Here is a 19,840-nt window from a genome sequence, read left to right on the forward strand (position 1 = left end):
TGCAATGACACACCAGGAGTGTGTTTTCAACTACACGTACAGTCAGATTATGACGGCGCTGCTTTGCTCATTTATGGTAAAGCGAGTGTGAGTTGCTTCTGAGGTATTGTGACTTCACCACGCGCACCAGTGACTCATCCACTGTGGTTTTTTAAATTTAAGGCTTCTGTAAAAAGATGGATCACGCACAGTGACACACACACAGAGGGTTGTGTGATTCAGAAGATAACACTACATCCGCTTATGTCAAATTCATTCTGACTCAGGTCATTAACAAACACAGAACCACATGGGAAAAACATGCACTCGGGCCACATTTCAAAAAAATCTCAGAAAAAGATCTATTTTTAGATGGGAACAACTGTTTCCTCTGCTGGATTTGCACCGCAGCCTGACTTCTGTCAGTGTTTACGTGCTGGATTGTGTTGTGTATGAAAGACTGGAGGAGCTGAGATGAGAGAGGAAGCAAAAGAGTCACAGAATGATTTAATTACATCATAAAGACTCAGATATTTCTGAGTATAATCGCTCCTAGTTAACTTGAGAGAGTTGTTTAGGTTGGACTGAGTAACTAACAACCCTGAAGCTAAGATGTCCAAATAAAGAGCAGCCTTCAGATTCTGTCTGTGTGTATACAGTCATATTTCCATACTTGATTTTTTTCTTTTGACCGAGTAGGTAAGCATGCTTCAGTGAACCGTCCCACACATCGATGACTCTAATTGTGGAGTCTCCGAGGTGTGTCAGGCCCACTTTATCTGATAAACACAGTTTAGACTGGAAGTGCTCACTGTAAATGTTTCCACCTGGACCCACTGCTGTGCCACGCACATCAACTAACATTCAACCACAATCCCTCTTTGTGACACGCGTAGAAACGGCCAACAAACAGTCAGCAGAAAACTCTTAGTGCTAGGAAATACAAAACAATGGAAACACAGCAGCTGATCGTCCTGGAAAATACTTTTGACACAATAAATCCAATTGAAATCATCTTTAACGACCAAAAATACTTGCTTAAATATTAAATTATAGTTACCTCATGGTAACAATACAAGTGACTATAAAAGAGGTGCGTTATAAACGTTAGAGGAGCTGGGATAGTTGGCATCATGGCTCAAAAAACAGAACTTGACTGAAAGAAAATTTGAGGGTAAAGACCATTGTGGCCAGAGATCTCTGGGAAACACAGCTGCAGAAACAGCACAGTAATAAGCAGTGAGGACCAAAGATGGAGTCAATAAAAAGTCAGAATCTCATGGTTTACAACTTTAACCTCTTTAACCTTTCTAACAGGCGGGTCAGTTTCTACGAAACGATCTTGCCCTGCCGAGCAGTGTTCCAATTCATAAAGTTTTATTTAAAAAGAACCAAAAGTTTTCAAAGCTAACAAATCACAAATGACTTGGCTGAATTTAGGGAAGGCAAGGATTAAATGTAATATGAGTCATGGCATCTTGGGCTTTAAAACCTCACCTGATGTAACCATAACCTAGTTTTATTGAATTGATGTAAAAAGCCCACATATATAAAAGTTTAATCCAGAGGTTTTGGCAATAAAGCACGACGCCGTTGTCGATGTGCTGTAAACAAAAACGTCCCCACCCCACGCCTGATGTTGACATTTTCCTGTTGTTGAGAACGCATCTGACCCGGACAATCTCTTGCTACGTTCTTCATATGTGAAAGTCAAACTCTGGGAAAGGTCCAGACCCAATTTTCTGGAGTTTGCCTCTTGAGATAAAAGGTTTTTGCAAGCTGACGACAGATTGGTCGAGCAGAAAGATTGAAGCGGTGTCTTAATGTCTCTTGTTTGAAAATAAACAAAGAATGAGACAGATTAAATGAGAAGATAGAGAAGTGCCTCAGGTTTCACCTTCATATGATTCATCCCCTATTGGAAACGGGTTTTTCGAGATGAGCTGGAGGTGAAGTGTTCGAAACCAGCGCAGGGAGCATTCATGTGTCAGCAGCACACATCTCCTGTCATAACTCCTCATTCATCCGTCTATCCTCCTAATCAGTACAGTCCCGGTAGCTGAGCAGAGTAATTAGTGTGCTGGATGCAGGCCACCATCCCTCATGAATGAGGCTTTGTTTAACTTTCCTTCCTTGCTGGCATCTCCTCGCTTTTCATTCTTTCATTCCATTGTTCTCGCTCTGTCTTCTCCCTCGTTCTCTCTCTGGGAGCTTGACATTATAACAGACTGATTTAGACTGTGGTCACATGTAAGTGCAATCATTGGGTCTTGGAGAGACGTATATTTTTAAGATCTACGATCATAAATAGCACAGAGCAGTGGCTCTGCTCGGATACATATGGAAACAGTTAAACTCGTGTGACATTAAATATACGTACATTTATGCCCGAGCTGGAGACCTGACCCCACTGTTCCTCTTGATGCCTGGGAGGCCTCATGACTGTTTAGTGTTAACTGCTCTCCATGGGAGGCAGTGTGTGTGTGTGTGTGTGTGTGTGTGTGCGTGTGTGTGTGTGTGAGAGAGAGAAAGTGAAAGAAAGCTTGTGTGTTTGTCGTTTCGCTCACCTGGGACAGCGTCAGGGCTTTTCACTGAGCTCCCCTCCGGAGGACCGTCTCCCACTATGTTGGGGTCATGGGCACCTGGGGGTGGGGAGAACACCGGTGGTCTGGGGCTCTGCTCCTGGAGCAACTTCTTTGGGACTTAAAAGAGAGAAATAGAAGCAGTGGAGGAGGGGAGGTTGGGAAAGATGGAATCAAAGAAAAGAAAAGAGAATTATAAGTATATGAATGAGACATAAAACAATTACTTCCACACTAGACCCAAACAATTCATTGACACTTATGTCTTTTTTGATTAGGTGTTTTTTAAATTCCAATTAATTTAATTAAATTGGCAGAAATATCATCATCACTCTTTTGAAGTCAACCACTTTCGCAAGCAGTTTGTTATTCATGCATTAAACACACACTGTTCTATGTTAGCATCTGTTTAAAGCTGTGTGCTTTGACCACCTAAGACATAAAAGTCCAATATTCACTCTCCTCTTGCTCTGTTTTTGGTCTCCGCCAACTCAAAGGGCAATTAAATGGCTCTTTAACTTCTCCAACTAGTCCATAAATCTGTCCCCATTTGGTGAGCAGGTAGTGAACAGTGGATTTATCAGAGCCACTAAAAACAGCAACATCTGATAAAACAACATGAAGATTGTAACTTCTATAAATAACTAAAACACAGCTGAATGAATATCCAACTTGGCTAAAAATTTGTCTGTGTGCAAATATAACCGGCCCGGGCTGAGTTTAGGAAAAGGGCAGCAACAAATGTCATTGTCAGCTCATTTGTCTGAACCTGCGACTGAGAACCCAAACAGACACCAGCACATTACATTTTCGGTTGATAGAGCCAAACACAATTAGTCTGCTAACTTTCATTTAAAATAACATTTTACATGTATCATGTCAATAAAATTGAAATTTTACAAAATTTCAATATTGAAGTCTCTCACAGATTAAATTGTCACACATGTACAATCAATTGTAATTGATGCTTAGCGGCTTCTTCTCCTCGAGTCCTCGAGTGCTGTAAAAATGAAAGTAAAATTACTCAGACAACATGATGACGGAGGAGTAAGGAGCTATGAAGGAAACGGTCGTGATTCACACACTCCCCCTGACCTTGCACTCTTGATTCCCGAAAGCTAAGCTGCCCGCGCCTCATCCCCCAACCTCACGGTGTCCTGTGAGTCAGGGAGCCGGCTCTCTTTCCCCCCAGACACGAACCCACAATGCAGTGGGCTATTACATTCCTGCCCGCTCACATGTGGTTTCTGAGGCCGGGCCACACTCCGGTCACTGTGTTTGTCTGCCCTGTTGGATCGTAGGTGATTTACAGCCCAACAGATGACCTTCTGTCCAGCTGTCTGTCTGCTTGCTTTGCTGTTTTCATTTTCATTGCATCAGACAAACAAATATCTGCTGTCTGGTTTTGGTGACATCACAAGGACTAATAGTCAAATTGTGACTTGTGATTTGAGGTAAAAAAAAAAAGAAAAAAAGGACCATTTGTTTAAACACGCGGATCAAATTTCCAGAGACGGACTGTGGCAGCGCTCCAGGAACCAATCAAAGTGCAGGACGGGGCAGAGCTGACAAAGCTCCCGTTCACTGGATAATACTTTTGTCTTGGGACACATTACAAGAGTTTTCCAATTATGAGCAATAACGAGAAGACTTGGAGATTGACAGGAAACATATTCCTGTAATATCTCACTTTCATGATGTGGATAAGACACCAGCACCACGTCACCGGCTGGGGTTGCATGACCATACGTGACGTGGCAGCTTCTCTTTAGACGCACATACTTAAAGAAGAAATGATGTTTATGACACACCTACATGCTGCATTGCACTTTGCAGAAGGCTTTTTTTTGTGATTTTCGAGCTAGTACAGAAATGATCTCTTTGCACAGAGCTACTTACTCAACTGAGAGCTGAATGTTAAGTGACTGGTTAAACTTTAAAAATTAGATTAGGCAGCGGCGGGTGGAGAAACGTTTTATATCTGCACTCAAACACACACACGTTCAATACATATTTCTTCAGCCAATAAAAACTTTAAAAAACTCAAATCTCAGCGAGATGTTTCACCGCTGAAACTTCCCATTGGAGTTTTTGACAAGTGCACACCAGAAGATAATAGAAGGCTTAACCCTAATGTACAACATGTTGGATTTTATTGTGATATTGCCAACGGGGATTGTACGGAAAAGATTTGAATCCTTTGCCATCATTATGGGATTTAAAGAACAACTGCAGCTGCCTCCAGTGCCACTCTGTTTATTGATTAACTAGTAGGAAAGAGCCTGGCAGAGGCAGACCGACGTACTCTGTGACTTATTATGTGATACAGAACATGCAACACACAAGAAGAGGATCTTTTTCGGCTGCTGTCTTATTGTGTGTGAAGTTTAGAAACGGTGCTGGCCCTGTGCTAACTCCAGGGCAGCGCTTTAGCCTGGACGGGCAGGAACTGAGAAGTTTAGAAACAATGACGTAGACACAACCACTTGCTGATTGTGTCTTTTTTTGGTCATGACGTAGCCTTCGCCGATTTGTCAGACTCCTATAACATGACTCCCTTCTGCTACTGGCGTAGAACACAACATGGAGAATCAAGCTATTACTTGAGCAATCTGCAGCGATTCCCGTGTCCAGGGAATCGCATGTCCAGTGTACGTGAGCGGTCACACGATACACATTTTGAGACGTATTATGGGCGATGATTGAAACTGATACGGAGCCAAAAACTCTTGGACAGAGATTGTTTTCATGTGAATGTAGCCTAATAGCAGTAGTAAATGATTTCTGGTCTTTATTTCAATCAGCTTAGATGTCTCCACCTTGCTGCACTGAGGAAAACTTACACTTAAACACGGCAGCGTAATTACATCATGTCATGTGGCAAACCGCACCAATCTGTCGCATAACTAGGGTTAAAATTTCAAGAAATTGAGACTTAATTTGATCCACGTCTGGTTGGCACAAACTAAATAAACTCATGTAAGTAAGGTGAACAAGCAGCACGATGAAGAAATTTGATCGGCCAGCTCCCTCCCGTGCTTCCTCTTCAGTCTGACGCACTAATCTTAGGTCTTAAAACTCCCCCCACTGCCACGCTGCCACTATCCCGATGCCACGCCCTGATTACAGCCTTCTGATTGGCCCTAATTGACTGCACATGTGGCCCAAGGTCACAGCTGAGAGGCACCGTGATGCGACACACACACTCTCACATACAGACATTTTTTACCCAGCTACAGATTGAGACACAAAAGTACATGTGCACCATAATCACCAGCTGCAGCAGATGCACATGATGGATGCATTACCTGCTCCAACAAACAGCCATTTCTTGTGTTTCCCTACTTTGTTAGCAAGAGTGGGTGCAGAACAGTAAATTGACTTCTGCTCGTCTAAAAATAATTGTCAAAAAGTTAAAGCAAATGGCCACAAACCACACATAAGCAGCCAGGCAATAAAAAAAGAACCAGTAAAAGAGAGACAGAGGAGTGCAAGGGAGAGAAACCGAGCACATAAATCACACTCCACCGTCTGCATTATAATGACACGGTCACATAAATGCGAGGCAAACGAGTCCTGGCGACTCTTAATTTAACTCCACAGCGCGGGAGCCGTGCCAGCGCTGTACCTCTCTGCGGCCTGTGATCGCCATGGGGAGCGCAGATTTTGAGGCGGGAAAAGAGTGCCCATAACAATGGCCCGTGTTTACACTGGCAGAGCCCGGCTTTGTTTTCACTGGGCTCTGCGGCCCAGAGTGTGTGTGCATGCCTGTGTGTGTATATGTGCTGAGCCATGCAGAACACTGTTGTGACAAAGCCCCGTAAGCCAGAAGGGATATAATGAAATATTAAACCACGCTAAATCTGAGATGAGATCAGACCCAGGGCCAATAATTTGAACATACTTTAGCATTTATGAGTGTACACAGGGCGCTGCTGGGAACTAAATGTTTTGGGTATTGTTTTAGGGAGCTCTTTAATGCTCGGGCTCGCTGAGAGTCATGCTTTCTCAAAAACAAGAAAATCTCTGGAACATTCAGACGAGGGCTGGCGGAACGCAGGAGACAGGACATGACGTGTAAATGTCACTTCAGAAATCAAACTTTCTTTTGTCACATCGACATTAAAAACTCTTACCGACCTCGAATCTTGTCGTCTTTCCAAGCAGCAGAAAGGAAAATGTGTAAGAAAATGTAATGTTTGATAGATGTATGTAGAGGATTGAACACCCTGAAATCCTGAAAGGAATATATACAAACAAAGAGTGGCACTGGAACAACGCGCTGGTAGGTGTGTGTGAAACGTCAGAGCAGAAGTCTCAGTGTCTGGTTTCGATCAGCACACAGTTTCTACTTAATCTACAACATTAAAGAGTTCTCTGGACTCCACATCCACACACACAACAGGTAGTGACTCAGTGTTCAGGGACACACTTATAGATGCTTTTTTATTTTCTCCCACGCACACAGGTATGCAGACATCAGCACATCCACCCACCACACTAACACAGACACTCAGATACACACGTAGCCGTTTTTCACTTAGCTAATGACATTCCTGCAGAACAACTTGTAAGATGAAGATTGCATTCCTCCTCCTCTCCCTCCCGTATTCTTTTGTCCAACCCCCATCTTAACCCTCTGACAGTATCCAGCTGACAGCAGCTGATTGGGCTCGAGTGTGTATGAGCATGTGTATTTGTGTGTCTGTGTGTGTATTTGTGCAAGTTTGACAGCTTTACATGCAAAGGAATAGACAACACTGTACATTGTTTGCCATGAGAATGAATATGTCATTTAAATGAAATACAGGACAGTCTGTGCTGTTATTGTATTAAACAACAAATACAGTGGACACAGTTAATGATGTAGAAGTTATAGTTTTTAACTTTATACTTTTTAATACTTAAGTATATTTAAAAGGTAGTATTTATTAACTTTTACTCAAGTAGAAAAGTTAATGAGATACTATAATATTTGTACCATTACTTGAGTAAAATGTTTGAGTACTTCCTCCACCACTGTCGATATGTGACAGCTGAATATGTGTGTGTGTGTGTGTTCTTGCATGATGGAGAGCATGTGTGTCAGAGGACATGGTTAACACACATATACTTGTTCCGTGCACACACCAGATCCGGGTCTGGTAACGCTATCAGGGGACTTCTGGTCAGAGTGGAGTGCTTCTCTGGGTCCTGCTGCATTTTTATGTCAGCGTGGGCAATCCAGCCTACTCCATTACGTTATGAGGTTAAGTTGTGAGTGTGTGTGTGTGTGTGTGTGTGTGTGTGTGTGTGTGTGTGTGTGTGAATTACAACATACACTGGGAATGTTGTAACCTTAAAGCAGCACATTGGTGGTTTTAAAAGTTTTAGCCCATTAACTATGAACTTCATCTAATGTACATGATTGTCGACAATTTCCCACAGCATGCCACCAGATTTAAACTTAAATTCAACCTTCGAGACGGACGTTTCATTTACATTAACTTAACTGAGTAATGCACGAGACAGATGAAAACGCAAGTATTCGACATTGATGCTGTGAAAACACGGCTCCTTGGGTTTGCCTATTCTATTCAGTGAGAGCACCTTCAAGTGTATGGATGACAATGTCACAGAGAAAATTTAAGAGGAAACTGAAGAAATCAAATAATAGAGAACATGAAAACTAAGTTTCCTTTTCCTCAAACAATGAATTTCAGCTGGGAAGGTTACCAGTTGGCGACGGGCTCCCCTCCTGAACAACTGCCATCAAATTGAAACTCAGCAAATGCTTTTAATCCCCCCCTCTGAAAACTCCTCTGGAGCAGATCTAAGGCCACTGGTGGAAAAACTAGAACTTTCACTGCAGCGACTGCTTGTAACTGTGCAAATGAGAAGCAGGCACTGCCCAGGAAATCTTCACCAAAAGAAGTTATTAGAACCAAGCCTCAAATCCTGGAGATCCGGGAAAAGTTCGGCTTTGCCTTTTGGCTCAGTCGCTCAGCGGTCTCAATTTATATCCAGTCAGCGTTGATTTCGTAGTTGGCAGGAGCTTCTTGTTATGACGTCTGTTTGCTGATTGTTCTCTACACATGCAGTAATGTTTTAGATACAAGTGTGCCGTTTGATGTCCATGCAAACTATGGCATAGCTTGATGGTGACAGAGTATAAAAGCATCCAGACTCGGGGTATTGAGGGTTGGGAGAGCGTTCCAGGATGGAAAGAGTGGAAAAGCTCAACCCCCCATCCTGCCTCACTGAGCCCCCTGCCCTACATTCTGCAGCAAAACACAGAATTCTTTTCTCATTTACTTTAATGGATAGCAGCACAAATCCCTCAGCAGTCTGAAACACACGAACACACACACACACACAGATGCCACAGCATGGGCTCTGAACGTAATCACTCTCACTTCACCACAGCCATCAGTTATACTCCAGAATCCCAGCTGTTTTGTCTATTTAAACACTCGTCATGCGCCACCACATGTGCACGGACACACAGTTGGTGTCATTAACGTGGAGGCAGAAATAGATGCACTGTTGACAGTGTGGGGTCATAACAATCAGTGAGAAGATCACTCCGCTGTGGAGCTCTCATCCCTCAGACCCCGCAAAGACACACACTCTCCAGTTTTCTGGTAATATCCACCACCCAGTTTGAAAATATGCACGAAGAGGAGGTGCTGAGGCTCAGCGGTCCTCTTAAATTAATTCAAGGCACAGCAAATTGTACACAGATCTGTCGCCTAAATATGCCAGATTTTTTCATCAGGATCCATGAATTACTCCCTGGGAAGTTGGTGAAAACCTGGATCCGCCTCCTTGTCTGCATCCACCCCCAAAAATTATTGTTGTACCTATTATTACGACCATGAAACAAGCATTGGAGCAATAAAACACAACTGACATGTTTTCATTTACTGGAGCCGGAACAGGCCTTCAAATCCAACTCTAAGCCAGTGACTGTGTTTTGGCAGCGGGAAATGAAACAACAACTGTTTCTCAGACATTTACCAGGTGCTTCAAAGATTAATACTGACTTTTCTTTGATGTGGAGAAAATCCTCACACCAGCACGTAGACGCCACCCAGACATGATGACTGATTGACTTACTCATTTGTGACTCTGAAGTAAGTCAGCGGCTGCGTTAGTCTGCTAAAATCTGCAGTTTTCCATTTCACAGAATGAGTAACAAGCCCCCGTAAGTTAAATCTACCGGTATTTTCATTGTGATATCGTTCATCTCATCAGTTTGTAGGAATTTGTCTGATTCTTTAAGGTTTGGATTTATTTGTCAGCATTTACTCACAACTCCCCAAAGGTAATCTGGGCTCATGATTTAAGAGTTTCCGAGTTTATTTCAACGATGAAAACAAAAAACTGGATTTGTAAATTACAAAAAAACAAATTTAATACAAAGATGTAAAATGCAATTTACAAAGGCATACTGTGTAGTTTATAGTTTTCAAATGAGAGGGACACTGATGTATAATCAGCAGCTTGTTTGTAAATGGTCTGGATTTATAACTCCTCCTGCCTTTCAACCATCCACACACCCAGTGCACTTCAGCACGGTGGGAGACTGGGATCAAACCCTCGACCCTATGGTTCATGGATGACCCACGCTAATTCCTGAGCCACAGGACTTTTTTCCCCCACTTTTTTACGAAATGGAATTATGATGATCAGCATCACATTGCAGGAGGAACTATACCTTTACTCAATCCGTCCACTTATTTCATTATTGTCCAAAAATCAGCCAAGTGATAACTGTATGTTTTTCCCTGCTGTAGCTGACACAGTACGGGTAAAGCCATCCTAACTGTGCTGGATCTTTGTTATCTAGCATGACCTCTGTTCCTCTTCTGCCTGACTGCACGCTGCCCTCTGAAACCGCCAATGTTTGTATTTCCACATCTTTATCGGCGGAACGTGGGAGAGGCAGGTCCTCTGTCGCAGTCAGCACAGCCTCATCATTATCTGATGCTCTGCTGGGTCAACAAGGATGTGACCAGCGCTGAATCATCAAAACACGTCGTCCGCCTAAACTCACTCCTTCGTATCAGAGTTATGAGGTAATGGGATGCAGAGTTTTGATTGGGTCAAAGCTGCTGCTGAGGTCGTCGAATGATAGTCTCTTGTGAAAACAGTCAAGAAGGAGATTTGTCATTCGTTGCCACTGACATGGAACAGAGAGAGAGATCGAGCAGATGGTGACAGGACTCGTCTAGACACAATCACGACAGAAATAAAGTGGCAGCGGCATTCAACAAGGATGTTCCAGCATGTGTCAGGGCTGATCTAAACAACGGTGCTATCTTTAGCGAAAGGCAACAACTGGTCACACAAGGACGGTTAATAAAATAAATATGAGGCAACATTAAAATCTCCTGGGACCTGAGAAATGAAGGGAGGCTTGGTGAAAGATAAAGTATGATTGGCTAAAAGAGTCTCTCTACAAAGAAAACTGTACAGACAAGTGTCATTAGGACTCCTTATAGTGTTATAGGTGTACTGTCCTCCAGGGGTGAGTGAATGGAGTCCTGAAACATCTATACCACCTACACCAAGTCTTGTTTTATGAAACTTACATAACATCCATAAGACTGATGCCATAACATTGTATTTGTTAAGTTACGTCATGTTCGCTGAACACTTTGTGTCTCTGCAGCTGTTTTCTACACAGCAAAGGCTTCATTAGTTCAGATAATCCACTCAATAAACAGTTCTGTAAAAATAAAAATGCTCCTGACTTTTATGAAGCATGCGATTAAGTATTTAATAGAAACCAGACTGCATATAAAGATGGAGAACATGATGGAGAAATAACGCCAAAACACCTTGATCACCCCCTGATGGCTGGCAGACTCAGGCTCCAAATGAAGTCATGGGATCATATAATATCATATCGTGGCTTCATATGTTTAGTGTTTTATTAAAGTAAAGAATAGAGCAGTACGTTATTTTCATGGGTAGTAAAAGAAGAATTCAACAGCTTTAAATGGAGATAAAGAAAAGACTACAAGAGGCTTTACTCCATCCTACAACAGATATTACCTCATTAGTTCATCAGGTTCGGCAGCTAACTCGCTGAATGGGTCTCTTTCATACAGCAAACTGCATTAAAGAAGCTAATTGAAAGGAGCGGGGACAAAGATAGTATGGTTGTTGCATTATAGCACAGAGCACTTCCCTGGTGGATTTAATATGTCCCTGTACTTCTCTGTTACGTCCAGGTGGATGTGAAGATTGCATGCAACACAACTGAAGGACCGGTGTTCTACTCCTACACAGTCTGGACAAATGGTCGGATACAGACAGCGACCCACGGGGCTGAGTTCACTGAGTTCAATGTGAACTGAAAAAAGAAAATTGGTGGACAAATTTAAAACTTTAATTTACTAAAAATCACAATAAACTTGTTGTTAACTTGTTATCTTAATTTGAACAAACTACACAAAGTAACACCATTGTGAGCAGAGGCTGAGCATGTGACCACATTGTCATAGAGATAGATGCTAGTGTTTGATCTCAGTCACATGCAGTTCGTTGGGACTCACTGGCTTTTCAGTAAACACCAGAAGTAACTGAATTAAAGTACAGGTCATTGTTCTAAATAACGGAGGATATACCCTAACAAACTAACACACTGTGTGTCATTACGTGCTCTATGATTTGATGCAGGCCATCACACTCCAAGGTTCCTTCTTTTTCATTTTGGTGAAACACTATCACCTGCCCTGCCTCATATAGTGCACGTCTTTCATAGGTGCTTCCCCACCCTGTCATTGTCCGGTAATTAGACGAGCCCTAAGTGATAGTGAATCACAAGTGGTAGTATTCAGACTAAGTTATACCTTTCTGTACTTCACAGATAGAGAACCCATGACAACTCAAGCATCACCAAACCGAGTATAGGAGAGGGAGGGATATTTTTTCTGTGTGTGTTGACAGGCTGCTGGGTCGTATTAGTGGTCAGACCTGGAGAGAGATAATGATGGTGAGGTCTGGGTCAGCCTGAGTCAGCCCTCGGTCTTATCGCCACAAGTATACACACATGCATATTACTGTCCGCCTTTTGTTTAGTCTGCTACAACAACGTTACACTTAGGCTGGATTATTGTTTGAAATGTTTTGATACTGCTGACAGAGCCGGTACCAAATTTTCAGTTTCAATTACCGGAGTTAGTCTTTCTTTGGTAAAGTCCATTGAGGAAAAAAACTATGTACATTTCCACCAAGGCCCTATAGTCCAATTAAATTATATCAAACTGCACCAATTTGAACACACTCAGATATCAGTCCCTTTTTTTCATCAAGAAAGAGAAATAATTATTTCCTGAGGATTCAGTGAAAATGTCGCAATGTTAAAGAAAATTAAATATTCCTCATTCTGCAAAATTAAACAGGCTCTTCCCGAACCTCAACCACATCCTTCTACCAACCTTTGTGGTAATCCGTCAAGTAGTTCTACAAATCAACCAACCAACCAACCAACCAACCAACCAACAAAGAAATGGACAGGGGTGAAAACATAACCTCCTTGGCGGAGTTAACTATCATATCATCAAAGTGCAGAGGAGCATGAATCTGTGCAAGAATTCTGGATCAAACCAAATTTGAATTCTGGATCAAACCAAATTTGAATTCTGGATCAAACCAAATTTGAATTCTGATAATTTATACATATATGGACACATTTTGGTCGGTATGTTTTAAATACCCAGCTCCACGTTGAGCTGAACCTGTCCCACCTGAGGCGACTTTTGACAATACTGTATTATGCTATTATTAGAACCAGCTCCGAAAATAGACTTGTGGTGGCTGCTATCACAGGCTACACTGAGCAGCTGTTTGTGATCAAGAGAGAAGAGGAAGGGAGGACAGATGAGAGGAGAACTTTAAACATTTCCTTTCGTTTCTCTCCTCACTGCTTGGGTTTCTTGGCATAGAAGAGCACTGAATACATACATTGTTCTTTACTGGGCACAGCTGTTCATCTGTTTGTCTGTATTTCCTGTAACATCCAGTCTGTGTCCTGTCGTCTTCTCCTTCTGCCCGTCAACTCAGCTGCGGTTTTAAAACAGCTTGAGCCACAGCAGATGCAGATGCATGCCCTCGGGGTAAAGAGCGGAGAGAGAAAGAGCGCGAGAGACCAGCAGTGAGAGGAGCGACAGACGCAGACGCTGCCAGAGCCACTGTTACAACGCTCTGTAAAATAAACACCTGCTGCAGCGGCTGAGGTGCCCGCGGGACATGAGGGATCCTGCAGTCTAACCTTACAGCTGTGATTAGATAATGAAACTGAGCTAACAGAGTTACAACTCCGTGAACTATCTCGCAAATCAGAGCTTACAGAGCTTTTACTTTGAAAAGATGTGAACTTGCCATTCTGCTTAATGAAGAAGACGTTGTAAAGACTTCAGCAATCAGCCTCTTCTACTCAACAGGAATCAACTTCTTGTCACAGCTGAGAAGATCAGTCTCAATCCCCAGCCCAGCCTGCAGTGTTCTCTTCCCAGCTGTGCCATAAATCATCTTGGTATCAAATGAATGAATAAATCCTCCGACCGGCAGCCGACTGAGGCTTACAGGGTTAGAAACTGCAATGTGATCTGTGTCTTTTCTCACTCTTCCTTGCTACAGGGGGTTTTGTGCAGATTTGACAAGAGACAGACACTGGCACATAGATCAACTGTTGACGTTTAGAATCACACACATTACGCAGAACACCTTTTTAGCACATATATTCAGGCCGGAGACAGAGGAAGACAGGAGGAGTATGTGGGAGGGATGGGAAGAGAAGGCGAGTGGAGAAAATTATGTTTTTTCTTTGAGGGGGCGCAGACAAAATCAGTCGACAGCAAACATGATGGTCGACGGATTTTCATGTCGTGTAACAAGACAAAATACAAATGACCACTCGATAGGAAAAAGATGCAGTCCCTGAATTTAGTCACAGCAATAGTCCTACACATGAAACACTAGAAGAGAGGTTCAGAGGTGCTGGTCAATCGATTCTGTCCCAGTTATGAGACCAGATTTGACTTATTTCCAGTCGTAAGCAAAGCAAAGCTAATTATCCAACCACACGTTTATCCCTCACACACAAGAGTGATATTGATCTTCTCATCTGACTCTAGGCAAGAGAAAGTATAAAACCATTCCATTTAATACCAGCTGTAGAGTATATTAGAATTAACGCTAAAGACAAATCTTGCTTTATTTACGGCCACGATTATGTTACGACACTGCAGTTAAAAACTATACACACCAGCATACACTGTGATGTGGCTCAGGCAGGGTCAGGGACGTGCCAAAGATAAGAGATGCCAGAATGATTGTGGTCGTAGGAGGCAGGGGACCACCCATGAATTCATCATTGCTGACCTTTATAGGGCAACTATCATATTAACACTGGCAGGAATTTTATTTGGCAAATGAAAGAGTACAAATCTTGTGATAAAAAACAAAGAGCATGTGGCTTTGGGTCTTTAAAAACTCATTAAATAGTCTTTCATTGTGCATAAAGTCACGTATCACATGTCGTTTTTGCAACCTTTGTTCTGACAGGACTATATTTTGGATAAATATTGTGGACTGTATTCTTCCACACTCAAGAGAGCAACTTTTATACACTGAAAGGTTTTTATTGACCATAGCAAACTCCTTTATATGTGCATTTTATTACAGAGCAAAATGGCAACTTACTTGAGATATGTTTTTCAAACATTACCTCACTGCACATTGGAGTTTCTTCACTGCGATTCAAAGTGGCCAACTACAGTGAATCTGGCACCGGTGACAACAGAGTCCCCCGTGAATGTTTGCTTCCATCAGCAAGCTTCTAAAATCTTGGATTACATAAAGACAGCATCACAAAATCTGTCTGGTTTGGCTACGGCCATAACCAGACCCACGGAGGCCTGGATCCACTGTGGCCTCGCTAAACAAACACAACTCGGAGGTCTGGCTTTGCTTTAGCTGACGGACGTCATTATGCACGTCGATTAAAAACAAACATGCTGGCAGAGAGAAACGTCCAGATTTTCGGTGTGGGCCTAGGGGTGGAAAATCCCCATTGACGCAAGGGTTAGACAGGGGTAAAGAAGAGAGTGAAGAAGTGTGGGAGGTGGAGAACAGTGGCTACTTTTGGGTGAGTGACATTTCTTGATGCCTTTTTAATGTGTTTAATCTGAAACGTCCAAGATGCCAAGTTACCAATTAAGCTGTTCCTGAATTGACCCTAAAGCTGAACGTTGATCTCTGCTTTTTTAATTGCCATAAAAAGCAAATGAAAGAAGAGAATGGGGATTATCCAGGTTCATCCAGCCAGCTCTACAGTGTACTGTTATTAGTGGAGAAAAGCCAAGATCAAAACAGAGCCTGCCCCCTCAAGCCTACACAGGATTTAAAATAAAATAGCCACTGTTACCATGCAAAAAACCTGATCCACAACTTCAAGATTTCAAATATACATTTCTTATTCATTTAAACACAAAACAAAGAGCATTGTTTCACGTCCAACAAATTGTGAAAAAGCGTATAGCAGTGTTTCTGCATGACACAAGGCGAGACAAAGAAAATAGCAATAATGTCTTATTGTACTCAGCCACTGAGAACGCTCAGTGTGAATCAGCGACACACACTTTGGTTCTCACGCACTCCACGTGAAGCGTGTCTTCTATATCACTCGTATCACATGAGAGCACGTGGCCCAATTTGTACCAATATAAATGACTACATTTATTATTATGGCAGCTAATCATGAACCCTACGAGAGCGCACACACACACACATATGCATACCCACACACACCTCAACCCAATCGGGCATTGGTGTCAAGTTGCAGACAGGAAACAGATGGCCTGCTGGGAAAAGAAGCAGAAAAGGCATGCCAAAGAAGGCCAGAGAAAATGCCTCCCTCCCTCTTTTTTTTCTCCCTACATCCCTCCTTCCATCATCTCTTCATCCTCCGTTGGAAGGAAAAGGAAGAGCGAGGACGTGGTGGTGTTCGGAGGGTAGATCAGTGGGCTCTGGCTGGAGATCAGAGTGATGGAGTTTTAAATAACAGCCCAGCATGGCTCTGCTGCACTGGGCTGGGAGCCTGCAGGCTGTTTAAGACAGACACATCCCACTGGGCCAGAAGGTATTTTAAGCCTTCAGGGCACAATAATGTTATCAAGTGCTGTGTTTAACATTAACACAACTAATGCAAGAGGTAAATACAGTGTAAGAGTACGTGACACTGAATATGTAAACTGGGTCATGATAAGAAAATTAAAGCAATAGTTCAAAGTTTGGGAGAATACACTTATTAGAGTGTTAGATGAGATGATCAATACAACTGAAAACCGATTCTGCATACTCACATGATTTATGGGTCAGAAGCCGTTTCTAGTTTGACAAATTATGTTCAAGCACGCTTTGGTTGCCCGCAGGTAAACAGTCCACGTGGTGAGGAGGCAGAACACATTGACTGAAATGCACTGACTTTTAAATTGACCTGCTTGCACGTGCACATGTCTGAACCTAAAACACCTACAAAAAGTATCACTGTTTGTGTTTTGTTTGGAGAAACGTTCGACTTGTGTGGACTGGTTGGACTGCAAAGAGTGCACGGTGAATGGGAGGTCTGGATATCCACTGTCTACACCAGAAGTCCCAAAATATTGGCCGTTGTCCCCAGAGGCTAATTCCTCGTCATATGAAAGCCAGTGGGCTCAGAAATAGTCAGCTGGTTAGTTTGACTTAGTTTACAGTAAATAGCTAGAATGTGTCATGGGGATTTATGTGCTGTAAAACTTCCTGGACAGACTTTAATTCTCATAAAATGTGAGACTTCACTCATTCCTCATTAGAAGAAACTGATACCTGGAGTCCATGAGGCACATTCAATACATGTGAAGTTTACTTCCTCCTCAGACAAACCCCTGACCTCTGCTTGGTACACAGGATCACACACCCATCAGCTGCTGAGCCAGATAACCTTTGACCCCGAGAACAGCAATCAGAGATCAATATTGTCTTGAGTAAGGTCGCGCTCCACAGAGGACGCATTGATAAGTGGGCTGACCCTGGCGGCTTGAGGTTGCGATCCATCACAGGTTTACTTGAGCTCTGTGTGTAGCGTTTTCCAGAATCTCCAATCTTAGATCTTTATCGCGGTGAAGCTCAAACGTTAAGACCTCGTCAGGGGATGGGACTGAAAGTTTCCTTTCGAGGTGTATAATCGATTATTTACAATGCAACTAAATTCAAAGTTGAGGGTTTTTTCTATCCAAGACCTGCAGATTGAACTTATAGTGGTCACACCGATTTATGTGTTTGAGGGCAATACGAATATTTAAACTTTGAACGGTATATTGTATTAGACCAACTTTTTCAGATGGAATCAGATGAAAAAATAAACTGTATGTGAAACACCATTATACCAACGTGTAACCATGGCTACCTCATCTACACCACATACAGTTCAAAGTATCCAAGCCGACGTCCTGTATCAGCAAACCACCTCAGAGCTCTGCTCCAACATCAGTAGTGTGGTGATTTCTGTTTGGTGTTTTGTTGTGGTGTCTCTCCCCCTCCCCTTTTCTGTTTTTCTCAGTGCAGGTTGTGTGTGTGGCAAGGGGGCGTGGCTGGTTCCTGGCTGCAGCGACGAGGCGCACCTGATCTCTATCACCTCATCATCCCCTCAATAAAAGCCTGGTCCTGACTCCACTCCTGTGCCAGATTATTCCGTCCCGTCCGGTATCTTCATGTGCTATCGATGTCCTCGACTCCCGTGTTCGTTTTCATGGATTTTCACTAACCCTCGTATCTCCTTCCTTCCACCCAGCCTTTCCGTGCGCCTCGCTGCTCCTCCATTCATCCTCGTCTCACCCTGGATCTTCGAGCCAGCCTGCACCCTGCCACCCCAGCCTGCTCCTGTTTTGTGTTCGTATAAATAAACTCTGTTAAACCGCAAAACCTCCTGTCCGCGTCTGCTTTGGGGTCCAACTCAAGAACTAAGCCTAACAGAATAATCTGGCCAAAAATGGACCCCGCGGATGCGGAAAAATTCAGACTGGCTCTCTCGTCCCAAGGAACTCGTGTTGGGCAGCACGAGAGAGCCCTGAACGAGGTTATGGAGACTCTACAGAACCTTACCTCCAACGTGGCACTGATCGGTGGCCGCATGGAACAGCTCACTACTCACCTCTCCACGCTGACGACTCCGGCGCTCGCTCCCGCTCCAGCTCCAGTTCCAGCATCTCCACCAGCAGCTTCTCCGGTCACTCTTCCCACACAGCCCCGGGAACCATTCATCCCCACACCCGCCAGGTTTGCAGGGCAGTTAGGCTCAGGTAGACAATTCCTCCATCAGTGCAGCCTCGTATTCGATCAGCAGCCGTTAACATACTCCACAGACAAGTCGCGGATTGCCTTCGTCATGAGTTTATTGTCGGAGAGAGCCGCGGCTTGGGCTGTTGCCATTTCCCACAGTAATTCGCCGATTTGTTTTTCTTTTTCCTCTTTTACCGAGGAATTCCTAAAAGTTTTTGATCACCCTCTGCGTAGTAAGGAGGCCAGTAGCCGGCTCCTTTCTCTTTGTCAGGGAGAGAAATCCGTGGCGGACCACTCGATCGACTTCCGCATTCTAGCGATCGATAGCGGCTGGGACGAGCGAGCGCTTCAAGGGGTTTTTCTCCGGGGATTAAGGGACGAGCTGAGGGATGAGCTGGCCGCTCGTGACGAGACGACCTCTCTAGACGATTTGATCTCGCTTGCTATACGTCTAGATAATCGTCTCCGCGAGCGGCGCAGGGAGAGATCAGGTAGGGCGAGCCATACCCCTCCCGTGATGCGGACAAGGAGCCCTCACCATCGGGGGCTTGCGCCCTCTCCGCTGCCACCGTCCTCCTCCGACAGGATTCCTCCTGGATCTACACCTGCTCTCCTCGACATCGAGGAACCAATGCACCTGGGGAGGACGAAACTCACACCTACGGAGCGTCAACGTCGCCATCTCCGTGGACTCTGCCTTTACTGTGGCCTGGACGGTCATCGGATTACACTCTGCCCATCTCGGCCAAAAGGGGGGGCTCACCAGCCACAAGAGGAGCACTGGTGAGCCATTCTGCTGTTGTTTCGTCTCCTCCTCGCCTGTCTCTGCAAGGTACTGTGTCTTGGGATCAGACCTCCCTTCCGTTGTCTATTTTAGTTGATTCTGGGGCAGATGACAATTTTATTGACTCCGAACTGGTTACCCAGTCTAAAATTCCCTCTCAGCTCCTGCCGCAGCCTAAGAGGGT

General features: G+C 43.7%; 1 protein-coding gene across 2 annotated transcripts in view; it reads right to left on the reverse strand.

Annotated features, from left to right (window-relative positions):
* LOC109635938 (protein eva-1 homolog C) overlaps positions 1 to 19,840 on the reverse strand; it is a 213,771-nt gene that overhangs the window by 3,078 nt on the left and 190,853 nt on the right. For both annotated transcript variants that reach the window (XM_069515164.1, XM_020097421.2), the window contains one exon: positions 2,547 to 2,681. In XM_069515164.1, the coding sequence (XP_069371265.1) occupies positions 2,547 to 2,681 (135 nt within the window). The remainder of the gene's footprint in view (positions 1 to 2,546; positions 2,682 to 19,840) is intronic.

Source organism: Paralichthys olivaceus, chromosome 19 (genome assembly GCF_024713975.1).
Source record: "Paralichthys olivaceus isolate ysfri-2021 chromosome 19, ASM2471397v2, whole genome shotgun sequence".
NCBI classification, from domain to species: domain Eukaryota; kingdom Metazoa; phylum Chordata; class Actinopteri; order Pleuronectiformes; family Paralichthyidae; genus Paralichthys; species Paralichthys olivaceus.